Source organism: Onychomys torridus, chromosome X (assembly GCF_903995425.1).
Source record: "Onychomys torridus chromosome X, mOncTor1.1, whole genome shotgun sequence".
Classification (NCBI taxonomy): domain Eukaryota; kingdom Metazoa; phylum Chordata; class Mammalia; order Rodentia; family Cricetidae; genus Onychomys; species Onychomys torridus.
This window is the reverse complement of record NC_050466.1, coordinates 62,586,456-62,603,897: the sequence shown is the minus strand read 5'-3', so window position 1 is coordinate 62,603,897 and position 17,442 is coordinate 62,586,456. Positions and strand designations below refer to the sequence as shown.

The 17,442-nt window shown below is 33.4% G+C and overlaps 1 protein-coding gene across 1 annotated transcript in view; it reads left to right on the top strand.

The window, feature by feature from the left end:
- Scml2 (Scm polycomb group protein like 2) overlaps positions 1-17,442 on the top strand; it is a 102,151-nt gene that overhangs the window by 11,258 nt on the left and 73,451 nt on the right. Inside the window, exons 3-7 of the mRNA XM_036175461.1 lie at positions 1,531-1,608; positions 6,536-6,606; positions 7,400-7,634; positions 10,071-10,159; positions 12,026-12,269. Coding sequence (XP_036031354.1) covers positions 1,531-1,608; positions 6,536-6,606; positions 7,400-7,634; positions 10,071-10,159; positions 12,026-12,269 — 717 coding nt within the window. The remainder of the gene's footprint in view (positions 1-1,530; positions 1,609-6,535; positions 6,607-7,399; positions 7,635-10,070; positions 10,160-12,025; positions 12,270-17,442) is intronic.

The window sequence follows — 17,442 nt, the reverse complement described above, 5'->3', positions numbered from 1 at the left end:
ACTAAAAGTCTTAGAAGCACCTGAACAGGTCTTAAAATACTCTTTTACAAAGCCAAGGTAAGAATAGAAATATCCTTGGCTAGGGATGTAATTTTGTCATTAAGAGTACTTGCCTAGGCTTTTTTTTTTTTTGTTAAAGTTACATTCTCAAGATAAACTTTGTAAACATTTGAAGAAGACAATAAGAAATAATTATTAAAGCAACCCCCCCCCCCAAAAAAAAGAGTACTTGCCTAGCATGTGAAAAGCACTTTTTCAGGTCACCTCAGCAAAAAATAAGATTGAAAATAGTAGAAAATAGGAATTAAAAAAGAACTAAATAGAATTAAGTTCTTTTAACTGTAAAATGAATGAATAATTCTTTCACCCTGTCTTTCTGTAGGTATAAATCTGCTTATTGACTTGCTAATATGCCATACTTGTTTATATTTTGTTATATTTTATTTGCCAATACATTCTTCACACATTTGCCCTCTTGTTCCTTGTTCAAATTTTGTATATCATATTGCTTTTCTTCTGATTACATGTTGAGTGATGAATGCTGTGCTTTAATTTTATTTATTAGTTTGTTGACCTTGGTATAGTATTTATAAATAGATTATTGGTTTCCCTAGAACAAGACCCATGCCATTACATTTTTGTCTTTGACCTTCTTACTATTGAACTATTTAGTAAGTTTTGTAAGTGTGTGATTTCTTTAGGTAATTTGAACAGAAGATGGCTATATATTTCTCTAAAATATTCATATACCTTGAAGAACTTCTTAATCAAAACCTGAAAGACATGTCAATATGGGAATTCAATGAGTCCTGAGATTCAAGCATTAATACTTAAGATAATGAAGGCAGTTTGAAAAACAGTGATACTGTTGGTTATTTGATGATATTAAGAACTTAGGATAATTTTTAGCATTATATTTTGTATTTTGTTCATATATACTCTAATTTGTCTGCATGAAGTGATATATTTTAGATTTGGAGACATTTCAAGGATTTTGAGTACTCGTTGAAATATTTAGTTTATCATAGAGAAAAACCTGAGTATTTCATTGAAGTACATTGTATTGTATTCTAGCTGGCATGTGATGTTTTAAACACTTGAAAGCATCACTTTATTTCTAGGAAATTATTTTAAGCAGTTTAAAGAGTCACCAAAAGTTCATTTAGATTGTTGGCACATTCATTTAGTGAATGCTTGAGAACATTCTGTATCCCAGATCCTGGTCTATGTTGTAAGCATATATTACTGAGAAAGATAGACAGACTTAAATTCCTGATTTTTTTGAAGCTCTCATTTTAGTAGAGAAAAATACAGTAAAGAAAATGCCCAAGTAAATTATAAAGTATAGAATAAAGAAAATACCCAAGTAAATTATGAAGTATAGAATACACTAGAAATTGTTATGACACATAGAAAATGAAGGTAATCATAAAATTTAAATAGGTTCCCATTTAAAAATTAAGTTAATTTTATAATTTTTGAAGTGCTCTTTAAGACTATTCCAATGTTATTTTCTTTCCTTTTGGTTAGAATCGATGGATGCCAAGGACGACAATCAAGAGAAAACTACTCAATCTACTCAGTCAAGTACATCTTCTGCGCAAAGCAGTAGGTTTTTAAGTAATTTATTACATCATTTTTCTTCCTCCTTCAGTGTTTAATGAACTCATATAGCTTCTGGTATAGTATGTGTGTATACTAACTTCCAATACTGTAAAATCTTAGTCATTGAAAGAGCAAACAATTTACTGTGACATTTTAACTTTAATTTAAGATGAATTGGTAAAGATTGTATGAAATTACAACTGTATATTTAAATGCAAATTTGTCCAATTTTTAATGATAGAAATATTTTGTTCAAAATTATCAGACTTTTTATTTTAAAAGGTGATTACTTAATCAACTAGGCAATTACATGAATATATTTTCAGGATATAGACTCTGGCATTTCATTTAAGTAATCAGTGAGTGAGTGTTCAAGGTAAAGGTTTTGTTTTGTTTTAGCTGATGCATCTGTAGTAGTTAGGATAATGCTCGACACACATTAATGGCTCATGTAATAACCTAGCACCAAACAGGACAGATATGATTCCTGCTTTCTCTGATCTTAAGTGGGCTGGTAGATAGAAAATACCTAATTATAGTTGTAATAAATGCTATGAAGTAATGTATGCTGTTTATTAAACTGAGAGACTTCATCTGAGATATTTTCTGCTCATTGTCTTCACATAGCATAGGAACCCAAGCCTGGCACTGACTGGTAAAAGACATTATAATTCTGATTCACTCCAGAGAAAATCAAGGAGGTTGATAAAAATTATATTCCATATGCCAGAATGTATTAGACCTAATACATAAATTAGAATGGAGTAAAGGCTAATATGAAGAAGAACTCCATGGATGTGTGTGTGTACAGTAATCAGATCACACAGTCATGTATTTGCACCCATCTTTTGGAGAGATTTATCAGTTTCCATATATCTTCTCCAGAGAAAATGACCTCAGCCTCTTCTATTCTAATGAGAACATGACACAAAAGCAGAAAAAATCTTCAGGTTGACTTTCGATTGCTGGTTAGGAATTCCAACTGTGGTGCTAATGTAGGTGTTAGGTGTGTTAAATCTAAACTAACAAATTTTGGATCCATGTGTATTTTCATTGTGTTAATGGTAGTGATTATCACATGAGAAGCCAAAAACAATTTTGTTAAGGCAAAGTAAGTCTCTCTTTGGTATATACCTTAGATTGTCATTGCCTAACAATATGATAGAAAATAATAACGCTAATAGAAGAACACTGCTGGATAGGAATTGGCAACAGATTATAGCCATGTCCAATACAAGTGAAGATAGAATATGTAAATTGTGTTGCTAAGGGTTTGTTGAACAGATCTGTAATTCCCATACTTGGAGACTCAGGTAGAAGATGGAGTTTGAGGTCAGCCTAGACTATGTATGTAGCAAGATTTCATCTCAAACAAAATTTTGTGTTAGTCAGACATGTTAAATATTTTCTCATTTCATTTAAAACTTCACCAATACTGTTTCAGAGAAGAGTATTAACTCTGTGAGGAATAAATGGAAGGGGATTTTAGTCATTGTTTTCCTTTTGGGGTGTCATAACCTTAACTATATCTTGATCTTTTTGTTGTTTGTAATTCATGTTTATTTTGTTCTTTTCTAAATGCTCTGTTAGATCATGTGGTATTTGAGGTTCAATTGGAATTGTAATATTCCTGATTCTTATGTTAGGAAACAATGGATATATTTTGACAGTTTAATTGTAGACTTGTGGATCTCGGTTTTTACTTTTGACAAAGCTAAGTATTTACAACTTTAGGGACAGTTTTATCATCATCTGTACAGTACACTAGTGCTCATAGGTGATACTTCATTTCATTCTAAGCACATGTGGTACCATAGACACTAATTTTAAATACTGTAAATAAGATAACTGAGGCAGAGAAAGGGAAATGACATGCTCAGGGTTATATAATAAGAGGTAGAGCCGTAGCGAAAACAGGCAGCTCTGCCTCTGAAGTGCATGTTCTTGACACTTTGCTTCATGATTTTCAACACTGATGGTACGCACGTTACATCATCTGGAACAGGATCAAAGTATAATTTTAGATCATTGGCTGAGTTTTCATGAAAAATTCTATAATCTTATATACGGCATGTATACTACACATGCATAGATATGTGAATACTTACATTTTATGATATACAAGGGATGGCTCATACTGACTTGGAGGAGCTAGTTGTGTATATCTTTCCCCAACTTTGGGCTTAATGGCTTTGGTTTGGCCTACTGCAGTCAGCCATGGTGTCAATATTTATATTAGAGAAATCCACAGATACTTACAGTCACATTTTTTTTATTTGTATTTTCTAGAAAATTGATTGGTAGACAATCTCAGTGTGCAGATAACTGTACTATCCTTTGAAGGAAGTAATAGTCCTCCCCTTGGGGGAAGTATATTCTAGGATTCTTTTCTGGTAGATGCTTGAAACTGGACAGTAATGCATGCTTTACATATCAATATATGATGTTTCATTTATAAACAAGACACAATAAGAGGTTGGCAGCTATTAGCATAAATATCTCAACATACTGTTTTTCTTTCATTGTTGAGAGCTTTCATTTTTCCATTAAATGAAAGAGTAGCCCTTTATGGTTTCTCTCTGGCATATATGAAATACCAGCATCAGTATTCTTGTAGTTTGTGGCCATTGTTAAGTTGAAAGCAAGATAAGATATTTGAACAGTTTGTTACCTTAGCAGGCAGTCTGATGACAAAAGTTGTTACTAAGTGATTAACAGGCTGGTTGCATTCATGTCATAAGTCTCCTGAGTGGATTAGAGTGTGACTATATGAGATTTCATCACACTACTTTGTACTTAAAACAACTGTACAATTTAAAGCTTAGGAATTATCTCTGGAATTTTCTCTTTAATATTTTGGACTGCATTTGAATCAAGGTAATTGAAATCATACAAAAGGGAGGCTGAGGATAAAAAAGTACCACTGCATTATCAGAAGCTGGTAATGCAGATTCACTTAGGGAAGAGAAGTCAATTTGACAAGAATTTCAGAGTAGTTTTTTTGTTGGTGGTGGTTTTGTCGAGACAGGGTTTCTCTGTGTAGCTTTGTGCCTTTCCTGGAACTCTTTGTAGACCAGGCTGGCCTTGAACTCACAGAGATCTGCCTGCCTCTGCCTCCCAAGTGCTGGGATTAAAGGCGTGCACCACCACTACCCAGCAAGAAGTCAATTTTTATAGTGTTTAACATAAATATAAAAAAAACCATTCTGTTGCTGAAAATTAAACTATTTGTGAATATGTATTTTTTAGTATTTCTAATCAGTTTGTTAATTGTTTTGACAGTCTGGCTAGCATAACAAAAGTGTTCAAGCCAGGCAGAGTACACTGCTTTCTGATAGCACTGTCATATGTCACGAAGAGTACATGAAAGAATGTATAGAAGATGTACAGGAGTGCAGCAAGAATATATAGACGATGTACAGGAGTGCAACAAGAATGTATAGATGATGTACAGGAGTGCAGCAAGAATGTATAGAAGATGTACAGGAGTGCAGCAAGAATGTATAGATGATGTACAGGAGTGCAGCAAGAATATATAGACGATGTACAGGAGTGCAACAAGAATGTATAGATGATGTACAGGAGTGCAGCAAGAATGTATAGAAGATGTACAGCAGTAAAATCTATTTCAGTGGCTGCACTGTTCAGTTGTTTACTGCTCTATCTGAACGCCATATTCTTGACATTGTGGAGGAAAATTTAATAGCCCATTAAGAACTGCTCTGGTTCTTAGAATTTTCTTTTTGTAAAACACTGCAGTGTTAAAATTCTGTTAGAACAAACATTAAACACCTTTAGCGCCCCATAAAATACAAAGTACCTTCACATTAATGGATGATAGTGTCAACAAAAATTGTTGAGCAAATGTGTATTTGATACATATGCATAGATTTTCTAGTCTATAAAATTTTTCTAGTTGTTTCTAATGTCCACACTTTTTGCAGTGTAAAGTATTGAACATTGTGCCTCTACTTGTACTTCATACCCATAGCCCATTCTTTGCAAATGACTCTGCTTTAGTCCAAAATTCATTGAGAGGATGTGGGTTAAATTTTCCATTAGGACCATTATTATCAGAAAGTTGCTTTTATTTCTGTGCATAATCAAATGTAAACTGAGAACTTTGAACCTGGTTTGTAGAAAGTATTGTTTCCTTTTATTTTTATTTTTTTATTTTTTATTATTTATTATATTTGTGTTTTAATTTTACACATCAGCCATGGGTTCCCCTGTCCTCCCGCCCCGCCCCCACCTTTCCCCCCATCCCCTCCCCTCCATTCCCATCTCCTCCAGGGCCAAGACTCCCCTGGGGATTCATTTAAACCTGGTGGATTCAGTACAGGCAGGTCCAGTCCCCTCCTTCCAGGCTGAGCAAAGTGTCCCTGTGTAAGCTCAAGGTTCCAAGCAGCCAGCTCATGCACTAAGGACAGGTCCGGTCCCACTGCCTGGATGCCTCCCAAACAGTTCAAGCTATTCAATTGTCTCACTTATCCAGAGGGCCTGCTCTACCTGGGGGCTCCACAGCCCCTGGCTCGTAATTCATGTGCTTCCATTCGTTTGGCTATTTGTCCCTGTGCTCTTCCAATCTTGGTCTCAATAATTCACACTCTTACAGTCCCTCCTCTTTCTCCACAATTGGACTCCTGGAGCTCCACCTGGAGGCCAACAGAGGATCTCTGCATCCACTTCCACTGGGCTTGAGAGATGGTTCAGCCGTTAAAGGATAGGCTCACAACCAAAAATATAAGACTTCCTTTTTTTTTAAATTCTTGAGATTATAATGTAATAACACTTTCACTTTCCTTTACTCCCTTCAAACCCTCCCATATTCCTCCTTTTTCTACATATGGATTAAAACTTACTTTATTCAGAAAAAAATCTTATTATATACTCCAAACCCAGCCTATTTTGTATGTTTTTTTTTTTCCAGATAATTTTGACTGGGACAAGTATTTGAAAGAGACTGATTCTGTAAGTGCACCTTCAGAATACTTCAGACAGGTATGCCAAAATTCTCCTGAGACTTTATACAGTAATGTATAGCATTAACTTGTGGAAGGGTATCTGTAGTTTAAGGATTCTGGTAGTACGAGGAGAAGGTGGGATTACGTTTGTGCCACTCAAAACCAAATGTCCTATTTATAGTTATTTTGTTTGATATACTAAGTCCTTAAAATTGCCCATGTAGAGGGAAAGACAGAAATAGCAAATATAAGAAATGTGATAACCCTGGACTGAGAAAGCTCATGGAACAGCTGTGATATAAGATTATTAGAACGAGAAGAAAGAAAATATCCAAAATAATTTAAGTATCAAGGTATGGCACCGAGTGGCTGGAGTGCAAGGTGGATAGAGGTACTACGGGGGAATCAAGGTTAAAGGTGTATAGAGGTGTTTGAAGTGTGCTGAAGAGTTTAACTTTATCACAGTCTTTGCTATGACTTCTAGTTTGCTCATTTCAAGGGGAATAGCTTAATGTGATTCTTAATTTTTAAAGTCTTTCAGGAAGTATTTTATAGTCTATATTTGGGTTTCTTGAATATGCAAATGACTGAGACTAGTGATAGTCAGTGGTTTTATACTGCGTGTCAGTCAAAAGGGAAACTTTAATAAAATTTGAAATAAAAAAAATAAAAAATAAAAAAAGGGGAAACTTTGCCTTGAGCCTTGTAACGCTGACCTTATTCACCTGCTGTGACTCTACCTAAAAAACATCTAAGTATTTTGGTAACATAATTTGCCATCTGTTTTTCTTATAGTTCATGCATTTTAACACAGTGTTATTTATATATAGTCTAAGACTCCACCAACTAATGAATTCCAAGTTGGTATGAAATTGGAAGCCCGTGACCCTCGCAACATCGGTTCAGTGTGTGTTGCTTCTGTTATTGCAACTACTGGTGCCAGATTACGTTTACGACTGGATGGTAGTGACAATAAGAATGATTTTTGGAGACTTGTTGATTCATCAGACATACAGCCTGTTGGGACATGTGAACAGGCAGGAGATTTACTTCAACCTCCACTGGGTAAGGATAAATAGTTCTTAAAATACCATAGTCTTACTAGTAAGCTATTCACTAGATGTGGCTTGAAGTGTCCTTTTAAATATTACTTGGGCCTTCTTACAAGTATATGGTCAGGGAGTTATTGTAGAGGATATATGATTGGAGAGGAACTCAGTACCATGTCACTTGTATACATTCTGCACAAGTGTGCCGAAAGGCCTCATTTTGAACAAATGTTAGAGTAATCCTCAAATTTAAAATACCAAAAGAAGCCTACTTATAGCATGCATATAAATTCAGAAACTCTTCTAGAGAAGAAGCCTGTAACATTTCATATGAGTGACAGACCTCTTGATACTTTTCATTGAGCAATTCAATACTTGCAGCATGAGCATGAGGATGAGGATAAGAAGAATGTGGGAATCTACATTATGAGAGGAGTAAACGAATCAGTACTTTTTAGTTATTGAGACAGTTCTTTCATTCCTAACCATTAGACACCAAGGAGCCTCGTTACTGTTAGGCATAGAAAAAGATGAGAGAATGGAAATTTTAGCAAAGCTTTAAGTTTAAGCACATGTAGTGTTTGGTTGGGCCATGTTTTTAAAATGTGAAAAGGTTATGACATTTTGGAAGAAAATCTTTTTAGAACTGAGGAATATCTGTATAATCTGTAGAAACATAAGTGATTAGTTTATTTGGTCATCATTCTTCGTTCCCAGTGAATTTCAAATGTTAGTTTTCATGTTCTTCACAATGCTTAAGATAAGAAATAATGTAAAACTTACAATGAATTTTCCTTATTAGTGACATTTCCAAGACCCAGTAATACAGAATACTGAGAATAATTAATAATATCTTTTAAATTTTTGTTAATTAAAATGATTTAGTTTAAGGGCTGGGGTTTAAACCAGTCAGAGGTAGGTTTGTTTTTTTTCTTTTCTCTTCTTTTCTTTTTCTTTTTTTCTTTTTGAGACTGGATCTCAGTAATTTAGCCCAGGTTGGCCTTGAACTATTGATCCTCTTGCTTCAGCTTCCCAAATATTGAGATTGCAGATATGTGTCACTACACAAAAAGCACTTTTTAATTTTTCATTCTTTTTCTTTTACACTTATTTGTTGGTGTGTGTGTGTGTGTGTGTGTGTGTGTGTGTGTGTGTGTGTCTCTCATAGGACACATGTGAAGGTCAGAGTACAACTTGGGGAAATCCCTTGTCTTCCATGTACCATGCGGGTTCATCAAACTCAGGTGGTCAGGCTTGACAGTAAGCATTGAGTAACAACCATTCCATCCATTTCCGCTATCACCATCTGTTTTCCTAGTTATATTTTGGGGAATTTCAGTAAAAGTTTATTTGAGGATGACTTGATCTGTCTTAGCATTTTTGTATATGTTGACTGGTGATAGCCAGTGATTCACTTGTACCCCTATCTTAGTGAATGAATTCATCAAGAGTGCATAGAAAACTTTTTTCTAATTCTAGTATTTTGGGGAGGCAGGTTTTGAGTGAAAATGTTTTCCCCAGAAAATAGTAAAACTAGCAAGCTTGTAGTCCCTGCTGCATATGTGAAATGCTGATATAAGTTGGTGAAATTTCCGAATAAACCTATTTTGGTAACTTCTGTTACAAATTTAAAGATTATGCTTAGTATATGTAAGAATTGCTAAAGGTAGAGAAGTCTTTTCCCTAATATTTTGTGAAGTTTCAGACATTCACAAAATGTAAAAGAATTTTACAATGAATATCCATAAACTCACTACCTCATTATTTTACCATATTGTTTTATTAATCTATTCTTCTACCTTATCTTTATGTATCCAAGAATAGTTATTGATATTAATATACTTTCCTTAAGTACTTAAGCGTTAACTAGAATATACATTCATTGTTTTTCTTCTTTAAAAATTTTAAATGAGATGCATTTTGTATATACATTTGTGAGGTTCAAAAGACATGGTCTTTTTGAAAATCGGGGTGTCTAAGGCAAAGGGCTAGAAGCCTTTTGCAGCCTTCTTCCATGTTTGCACCACCATTTCCACTATCACCATCTGTTTTCCTAGTTATATTTTGGGGAATTTCAGTAAAAGTTTATTTGAGGATGACTTGATCTGTCTTAGCATTTTTGTATATGTTGACTATTATATAGATAGCTCTGTTACCAATGCTTCACTTGCACCCCTATCTTAGTAAATGTATCAACTGTATTATTATGGCCTGTCCCCAACATAAGTGTGTTTGTTGGCAAACCCTAGTCAATGGCTGCTCTAAAATGAAAGTTTCTGGTTCCACTTTGACATTGTTGTCAGACATCAGAGTGATGACTGTAGGTATAAGAAGATTCATCTCCTTTTACTTAAGTCCTTAGAAAGTCATTCTCTGAAGAGGATATGTGAGCATAACATGTTTGTTCTCTACTACCATAGTTTCACAGGTTTTTCATTAATTTATAAAACAGGGTACAGAATGAATGTTTCATCATGGCCCATGTTCTTACTACGGACACTAACTGGATCTGAACTGGCCCCTGCAGTGTTCTTTAAGAAGGTAAGAAAAACATTACAAGAAATTTTTGTTCCCTAGAACATGAGTTTAATTTTTTAATGGGACTGCTTAATAAATTGTCTTTTTTCTATATGGACAAAAAGTTTTGTTTTGTTTTGTTTTACATTGCAGGTTGGCAAATACTGATTTAGTTTGTTAGGACCACTATAACAAAGTGGAGTGGCTTACATAATAAAAAAAGTTTCCCACAGTTTGGAGGCTACAACAAAAAGTGTCCTTTATGGCCTTTTCTCTGTGTGCACACCTACTGAGTCTCTTCCTTTTATTATTACACCACACCAGTCAAATTGGATTAAGGGTCTATTTTTTAATGTATTCATATTGGTAGTAACAGAAATTTGTGTTAGAAGAGACACAATTCAGTTCATAATAGCAGCTATAGTTCCTGTGAGTTCATGAGTCTAATAGTCCTGTAACATCCAGAAATTTTCTGTTTTGCTCTGGTTCTCCCTGATATCTGGCTTTTAGAATCTTCCTGCCTTTCTTTTCCACAATGATTCTTGAGCCTTGTTGTGATAAGATGGTGTGAAATGGTTATCCCATTCATAACTGAGAACTTTTATTCTCTGCACGATGACCAGTTGATTAACAGTTTCCTTTTAGTACACAGGCTTTTGACATTTCATAAAGTCAAAATTGTTAATTGTTGTATTTATTCCTGGATGACTGGAGCCCTGTTCAGAAAGTCCTTACCTAATACTGCAGTGTATTCCCTACTTTTTCTTCTAGAAGTTTTAGATCTATCATTGAGATTTATGATTCATTTGACATTGATTTGTGTTCAGGCTGAGAGAGAAGAATCAAATTTACTTCTTCTATATGAATATAGCTGGATTTCTCAATACAATTTGTTTAAACAGCTATATTTTCTCTAGTGTATGTTTTTGGCATCTCTGTCAGAATTCAGGTGTTGTAGGTATGTGTAATTATACCTGGGTCTTCAGTACTCTTCCCTTGTCCACAGTGTCTGCTTTTGTCCTGATGCCTTGCTGGTTTTACTACTATGGCTCTATAGTGTAACTTGAAATCAGCAATAGTGACACCCCAGCAATGTTTTTTTTTCATTGTTCAGGATTGTTTTGCCTATCTCTAGTGTATTATTTTGGGCTTCAATATGAATTTTAAGATTGATTTTTCAGTTACTGTACAAAATGTTTTGGAATATTGGAGATTACACCGAACCTGTAGATTGTTTGGGTAGAATAACCACTTTCATATTATCAACACTCCCATTCCATGTGCATAGGAGGTCTCCCTTTCTTGTGTCATCTTCCATTTTTTCTCCAATGTTTTAAATTTTTTACTGTAGATGGCTAGATTTATTTAAACATCAGTTCTGGAGATTGGAAGTCTGACATGAATGTGCAGACAGGACTTCTAATGCTTCCTACGTTTCCCAGCATGGTCTTTCTGGTCATCATGCTTTTCAACATCCTTACTGTTTTGTAACTGATTTCCAGGGCCCTTCCTGTTTTTATGTCTTCAGAATAAAATCTCTCCTTTGATATTCTGACTCTTTCCTGGAGTCAGAGGGGAAACCTTTTAAAGTGATACTTCCCTAGAGACAGTATTCAATATTTTTGTCAGTGAATCTTAAATTTCTGCCACATGATAGAATTTCTTGTATGAGTGGATGGATCAGGCTAATTTTGTTTGCTTCTACATCCTTGGCTCTGCAGGAAAAAAAGTGAAATGTAAAAAGAATATTTTGTGATTTTTTTTCAGAATACCTTACTTCCTGATAAATATGAAGCCTATTTTTTGGTTACTAGGGATTATAAAAGAACACACTAAAAAGATAGTTCTTAATGTATCTTAATTGTGAAAAAATTAAAAATATTTTTGTAGGAACCACCACCGCCACCCCTAAATAATTTTAAAGTTGGGATGAAGATTGAAGCTGTTGATAGAAAAAACCCATTTTTGATCTGTCCTGCCACAATTGGAGCTGTCAAAGGAGATCAAATTCATATTACTTTTGATGGGTGGAGTGGAACATTTGATTATTGGTGCAAATATGATTCCCGGGACATCTTCCCAGTTGGATGGTGTTGCCTTACAGGAGATATATTGCAGCCACCAGGAAGTATTGGTAAGCTAATATCTTATTATATGTTGTTATTTTAGATATTATTTTGATGGCATTGTGTTTAGTAGTGGTGATATTAAGACTTCATGCCAAATTAGAATGGCAGGTAGACCAGTAATAACATTCTCTAGTCTAGGTACTAGAGATTATGCAAGTTTCATATTAGGATAATTAGAATTCTTGAGAGCTCCCTAGGCATCTTATGTTCCATTTCATGGTGAGCATATTGGCAAAGCCAAAAGTCACATTTAGAATGTTAGAAACATGTTATAAACATTGGATGTGTTTAGGAGATGGTTATATTTAAAATTACTTTTGTAATTACTATTCAATTTAAATGTATACATGAGTTCTGGGGATATAGCTCAGTGGAATGAGTGCGTAGTATGCAGAGGGCCCTGGATTCTATTCTCAACACCAAAGCTTTTAAAAAAACATTTGCACAGGGTATTTCATTAGTCACATCTCAACCATAATTTTAAAAGTTGGACAAAATAAGTATTTAAATATATTTTTATTTATATTTTAAAGATAACCTGATACTTTGATATTATCAAGTAAAATCTGTATGCGACTATAGCTTCTGTGGAAGTTGTTGTAGATTTCTGTTCAGTCATTGTACTATTCATCATTTGTAATGTTGTTTCTAGATTGAATACTGTGATCATGTAAATACCTACATTCAGAGAAATGTCTCTGAAATATCAGAATTCCTTGGCAACTCGTTCAAGGGCTTAAGCAAGCCTGATGTGGTCTTTGAAATAACCACTCCCGAGATATATTAGCCTTGAGTTTAGTACAAATTTACTGGTGGAGTCAGATGTAAACAATTAAAATTTACTTCACTGAATGTTATCTGTATCATAAAAAAGAAAGATAAAATAAGTAGGTAAAGAAAATAGAGGAGGTTGGGGCTAGGAAAGTGCTTTATAGGTATGTTATTCTTGTAACTGACTGCTATTGGAAGTCTTCTGTGATTTAACACATCTCATTATAGTACAGTAATAAATACCAGTTTCTTGATGCTATATCTAGCAGGTAGATGTTAGTGGTTAATTTTGATAAATATTTATATTACAAAGATCTATATATGATACTAAGGTAGCCAAGGCATATTATCTGCCCTCATGAAATCGACCTTTTAGTGAAGAGAAATGGACTGAGGGATAAACCTGTTAAAAATTACAAAAATAGAAATGTATGGTAAATAAGGAAGTAGCTCAAATTCTAGAGAGAATGGTGACTGAGTAAAGAAAAGCCTCAGAGAAAAAAACATGACTAATCAGAGAGAAGTATTTTGCTATGCAGAATGGTACTGTAGGCAGGATAGACATCACAGGTATAAATTTTGAATTTACTCTGAAAACAGATGAATTTTGCTTAAGACATGGTTAGTTTGGAATGTGTGAATAAGAATGCTGTTACCCTTGAGTACCTTCTTTTTCTTCTATATTGAGCTACATCTCCAACTTTGTGGTAGAGGGTCTGGTTATGTTTTTGTGGTGATGGAAATCATACCCAGGGTCTCTTTAGATGAATTATTTCCATAATCCCTTTTGGCTTTTTTCTTTGTGTAATAACAAGAATATACTTGTACATCACTTTATGCTTTAACTTGCAGTTTGGAAGAGATTATCCTGAATATTCTACTTCCTTACTTATTTTTGCATGCTATATTGTGACTGTGGAGAGGATCCCTAACTTCGGATGACTACATTTACAAGTTTTGTCTGTACAATTCAGTGAAAGCAAAAAATATTCAGGAGAAACCATACTTTGAATAATAAATTTTAATAATTTTCTAGTCTAGTAATATGTGATTAAAATATTTTATTATGCTAGGTACTGGCAGTGGACAACAAAGCAAAAAATGCTTTGATAGTAGATATGTTTCTTTTGTATGCTATGTTTATGTTTTCACAATTGAGTATGTTTGAAAAATGCCCATACGTATCTCTTATGTCCATATACTTTGTGATAGTTTTTTTAATAAATTAAGATCCCAATATTTTATTTTAAAATGGAATTTTTGTTAAAGTTAAATGATTTTACTAAACTATAAGCAAACATAAATGTTCTGAGCATGTCTTAAGATAAATTAGGTTTATGTTTAAGTTATGATGTTCAGCAAGCAGTGTATCAAATGCAATTTTGACTATCAAAATGCAATCCCATCATAACTTGAACAACACTTACATTCTTGTGTAAAATATATCCTACAAATTGCAATTTAATTCTATTTGCATTCCATCATGTGGCTATACAATAATTGACTTAACTAAATTTCTGTTTTGTTAGATATTGAAGTACTTTCACATTTATGTTATTAGACTAGATGCTTTAAGTACTTTTATGTACATATGCTTGCATTCCTCCATATTTCATACAATATTTTTGCTGAAGTTGAGAATGTGTTCTTATGTTAACAAATTGTATTTCAGGAAGTCATATATATTACCCTCTGAATTAGATAAAATATTTTTCTTTATCCTGCCCAACCTTGGATAAAGTTTCTAATTTCTTTATTTTTTACATTTTTCATTCCATAATTTGCTAATGAGTTTTGGGCATTAATATTCCTTTATAGTTATCTACTAATCACCTTTTTCTCATTTTTCATCTTAGAATACTACTTTTTAAAACTAGTTTGTCTGTTTTATTTATTGCATAGCTTAAACCCATGTCCCCCAATTAAAAGTATTTTCCTCAGTCGTTGATTTTTAACAGTATAGTCCTTTTTCAACTAACAAAAGTCTTTATTGACTTAATAATTTAAGGGCCTTACTTTTAACTATTTTCAAAAAACATAAATGATAGTAAGATAATCAGATATTATAAATTAAAATTTTATATTCATTTTGAGTATTTCTTAAATATGTGATGTTTTCGAACTTATAAACAATTTCTTTTTCATAGCACTTAAAACTTTTGAAAGATAATCATTTAAAGCAATAAAGTTGCAGTGAAACATGAATACTATTTGATTTAGAGAACAGTAATGAAGTTTAATTTGCTTTGAAACTTCTTCCTTTTTTTAAGCTCTGAACACTTCTATGATCAGAAATAATGGAATTTTTAATTGGGCTTTGCAGGGGTTAGTAAATCTGTGCTTTTTTCTTATTTATCCACATTTTCTTTTCCAGGCTCTTATTATGACCTTGTACTCCTTCAAAGCTCACTGTGATGTCACAACTGATCGAATTTCTTTCCAAGACTGTCAATATAGGATATCTAGGGAAAAAAGTAGTAGAACTGCATATGTGTTGCTGTGTCTTTAGCAACATGGAGGAGACAGTCTCATAAGTGAAAACAGGGCCTTCTGCAATTTTCTTTTAACAATTTATTTGATCTTCCTTTTTTTCTTTTTTTTTTTTTTTCCAATTTCTCACACTCCCATATCTTCTTTGTAAATCTTAGTTGCATTTAGGTCATTTATATACTGATAGACATTTAATGATTCTTTATAAACTCCTATTTATTTTTCTCCTATTGCCCTTTCCATGTCTCCAGCATGTTATAGGACTTTATCACCAGTCATTACAGTTATATAATGCAGAAAGGAACAAACAGGATATTCCAGTCATTTAGGATCATAACTGGAATGATCTCTTTCTTAATGTATGAAGATATTTTTCTTTCTGTTTTTGGATAGGGATATACATTTGTCATTTGAGGCATTCAGAAGAATAAAATTCTGTTTAAAATAATGTCCCAGGGCCTGGAGAAATGGCTCAGTGGTTAAAAGCACTGTCTGCTCTTCCAGAAGACTTGGGTTTTATTCCCAGCACCTATATATCAGCTCACAACTTTCTGAAATACCAGTCTCAGGGTATCTGACAACTTCTTAGGTCTGCTGATGGCATCTTGCATGGCATACACATTATGTATGCATAGAAATACATGCTGGCAAAAAATACACATAAAATAAAAATTAATTAAAAAATTTTTGCCCTAGTAATTTTCCTAAGATTATGAAATTATTCAGACTTTAAGAAATAGTTCTATGGTAAATGTTTTACTTTGTTTTAACAATCCTTAAGTACTTTAAACATAAACTATGTAAATTAAATTTGAACTTAAATAATTTCTAAAACAATGAATTTTTAAAATTTAGCTATATATTTATATATTATGGATGGTAATGATTATCTTCAGTTGTGTAAAGTTGTCTTGTGCTTACAGATACTGTTCTTATGCTGGTCTACTAGTCATCTGTGTTTTGGGTTATGTCACTTTAGGAGCTGATTTTTTAGTTAAGCCTTTGTTTGATGGATACTTTTTGGATGTTTTTCCTCTTACTTTCTGTTTCCTCTCTGGTCTTCTGGCCTGAGTGACCAACTGTAACATTATATACTAGTATGAAGAGCAAGAGGCAAACTTTCACATGATTTGGATCTATAAAGTTGCAGGATCTCTAGGGTATGGAGGAGTTTCTTCTGTCTAAGAGGAACTGTGGAGGAGGGGCAAACATAGATTCAGCAAGGTGTTGCTATGCATTATTTAATTTGTACCATTCCTAAGGTTAAAGTAAAAGAAAAATGAGATAGATCTTAACCATAATTATCTTTGTATTATTTGCTGTCTGTTTGAATGTTTATTTTATACTTTCATGCATAAATACTTAGGTTTTTCTTCTTAACTAAAACTCTAAAGGAGTATCTAAAAATGTGTAACTGGTTCTTTTATGTAGTCTTCCCTTATTTTGGAAAAGTAGCATTTAGCATTTTTCTTCTTAACTGTTTTAAAGTTTGTCTCTTGGGAAGTATTTCACACCTTTAATTTGCAAATAAGCAACAGCTTTATTTTCTACTTTTTTATTACTCTCCCAACCCACACACATCAAAACATGTAAGTTGTGGCTGCTGTTTTCCCTCTTCAAAGGAGTATGTATGTTCTATAACTTATGCCTTACCTATCTAAATTTCAAAATTAAGATTTTTGTACATTTTAAACCATGTATTTATCAACTTTATTATTGTAGGACTGTGTGTTTAATTTAAAACTACATTAAATTTTCTGTCAGGTAGATCAGATAATAGTAGATGTTCATATAATGAAGGCTGTAAAGAGTTTAAGGTAGACTTGATCATAATACATTATATGTACATATAAAATTCTCAGAAAAAAATTGAAACAAAATTCAGTGTGCCAGTCTTGCTGACTGACATTCAAATAC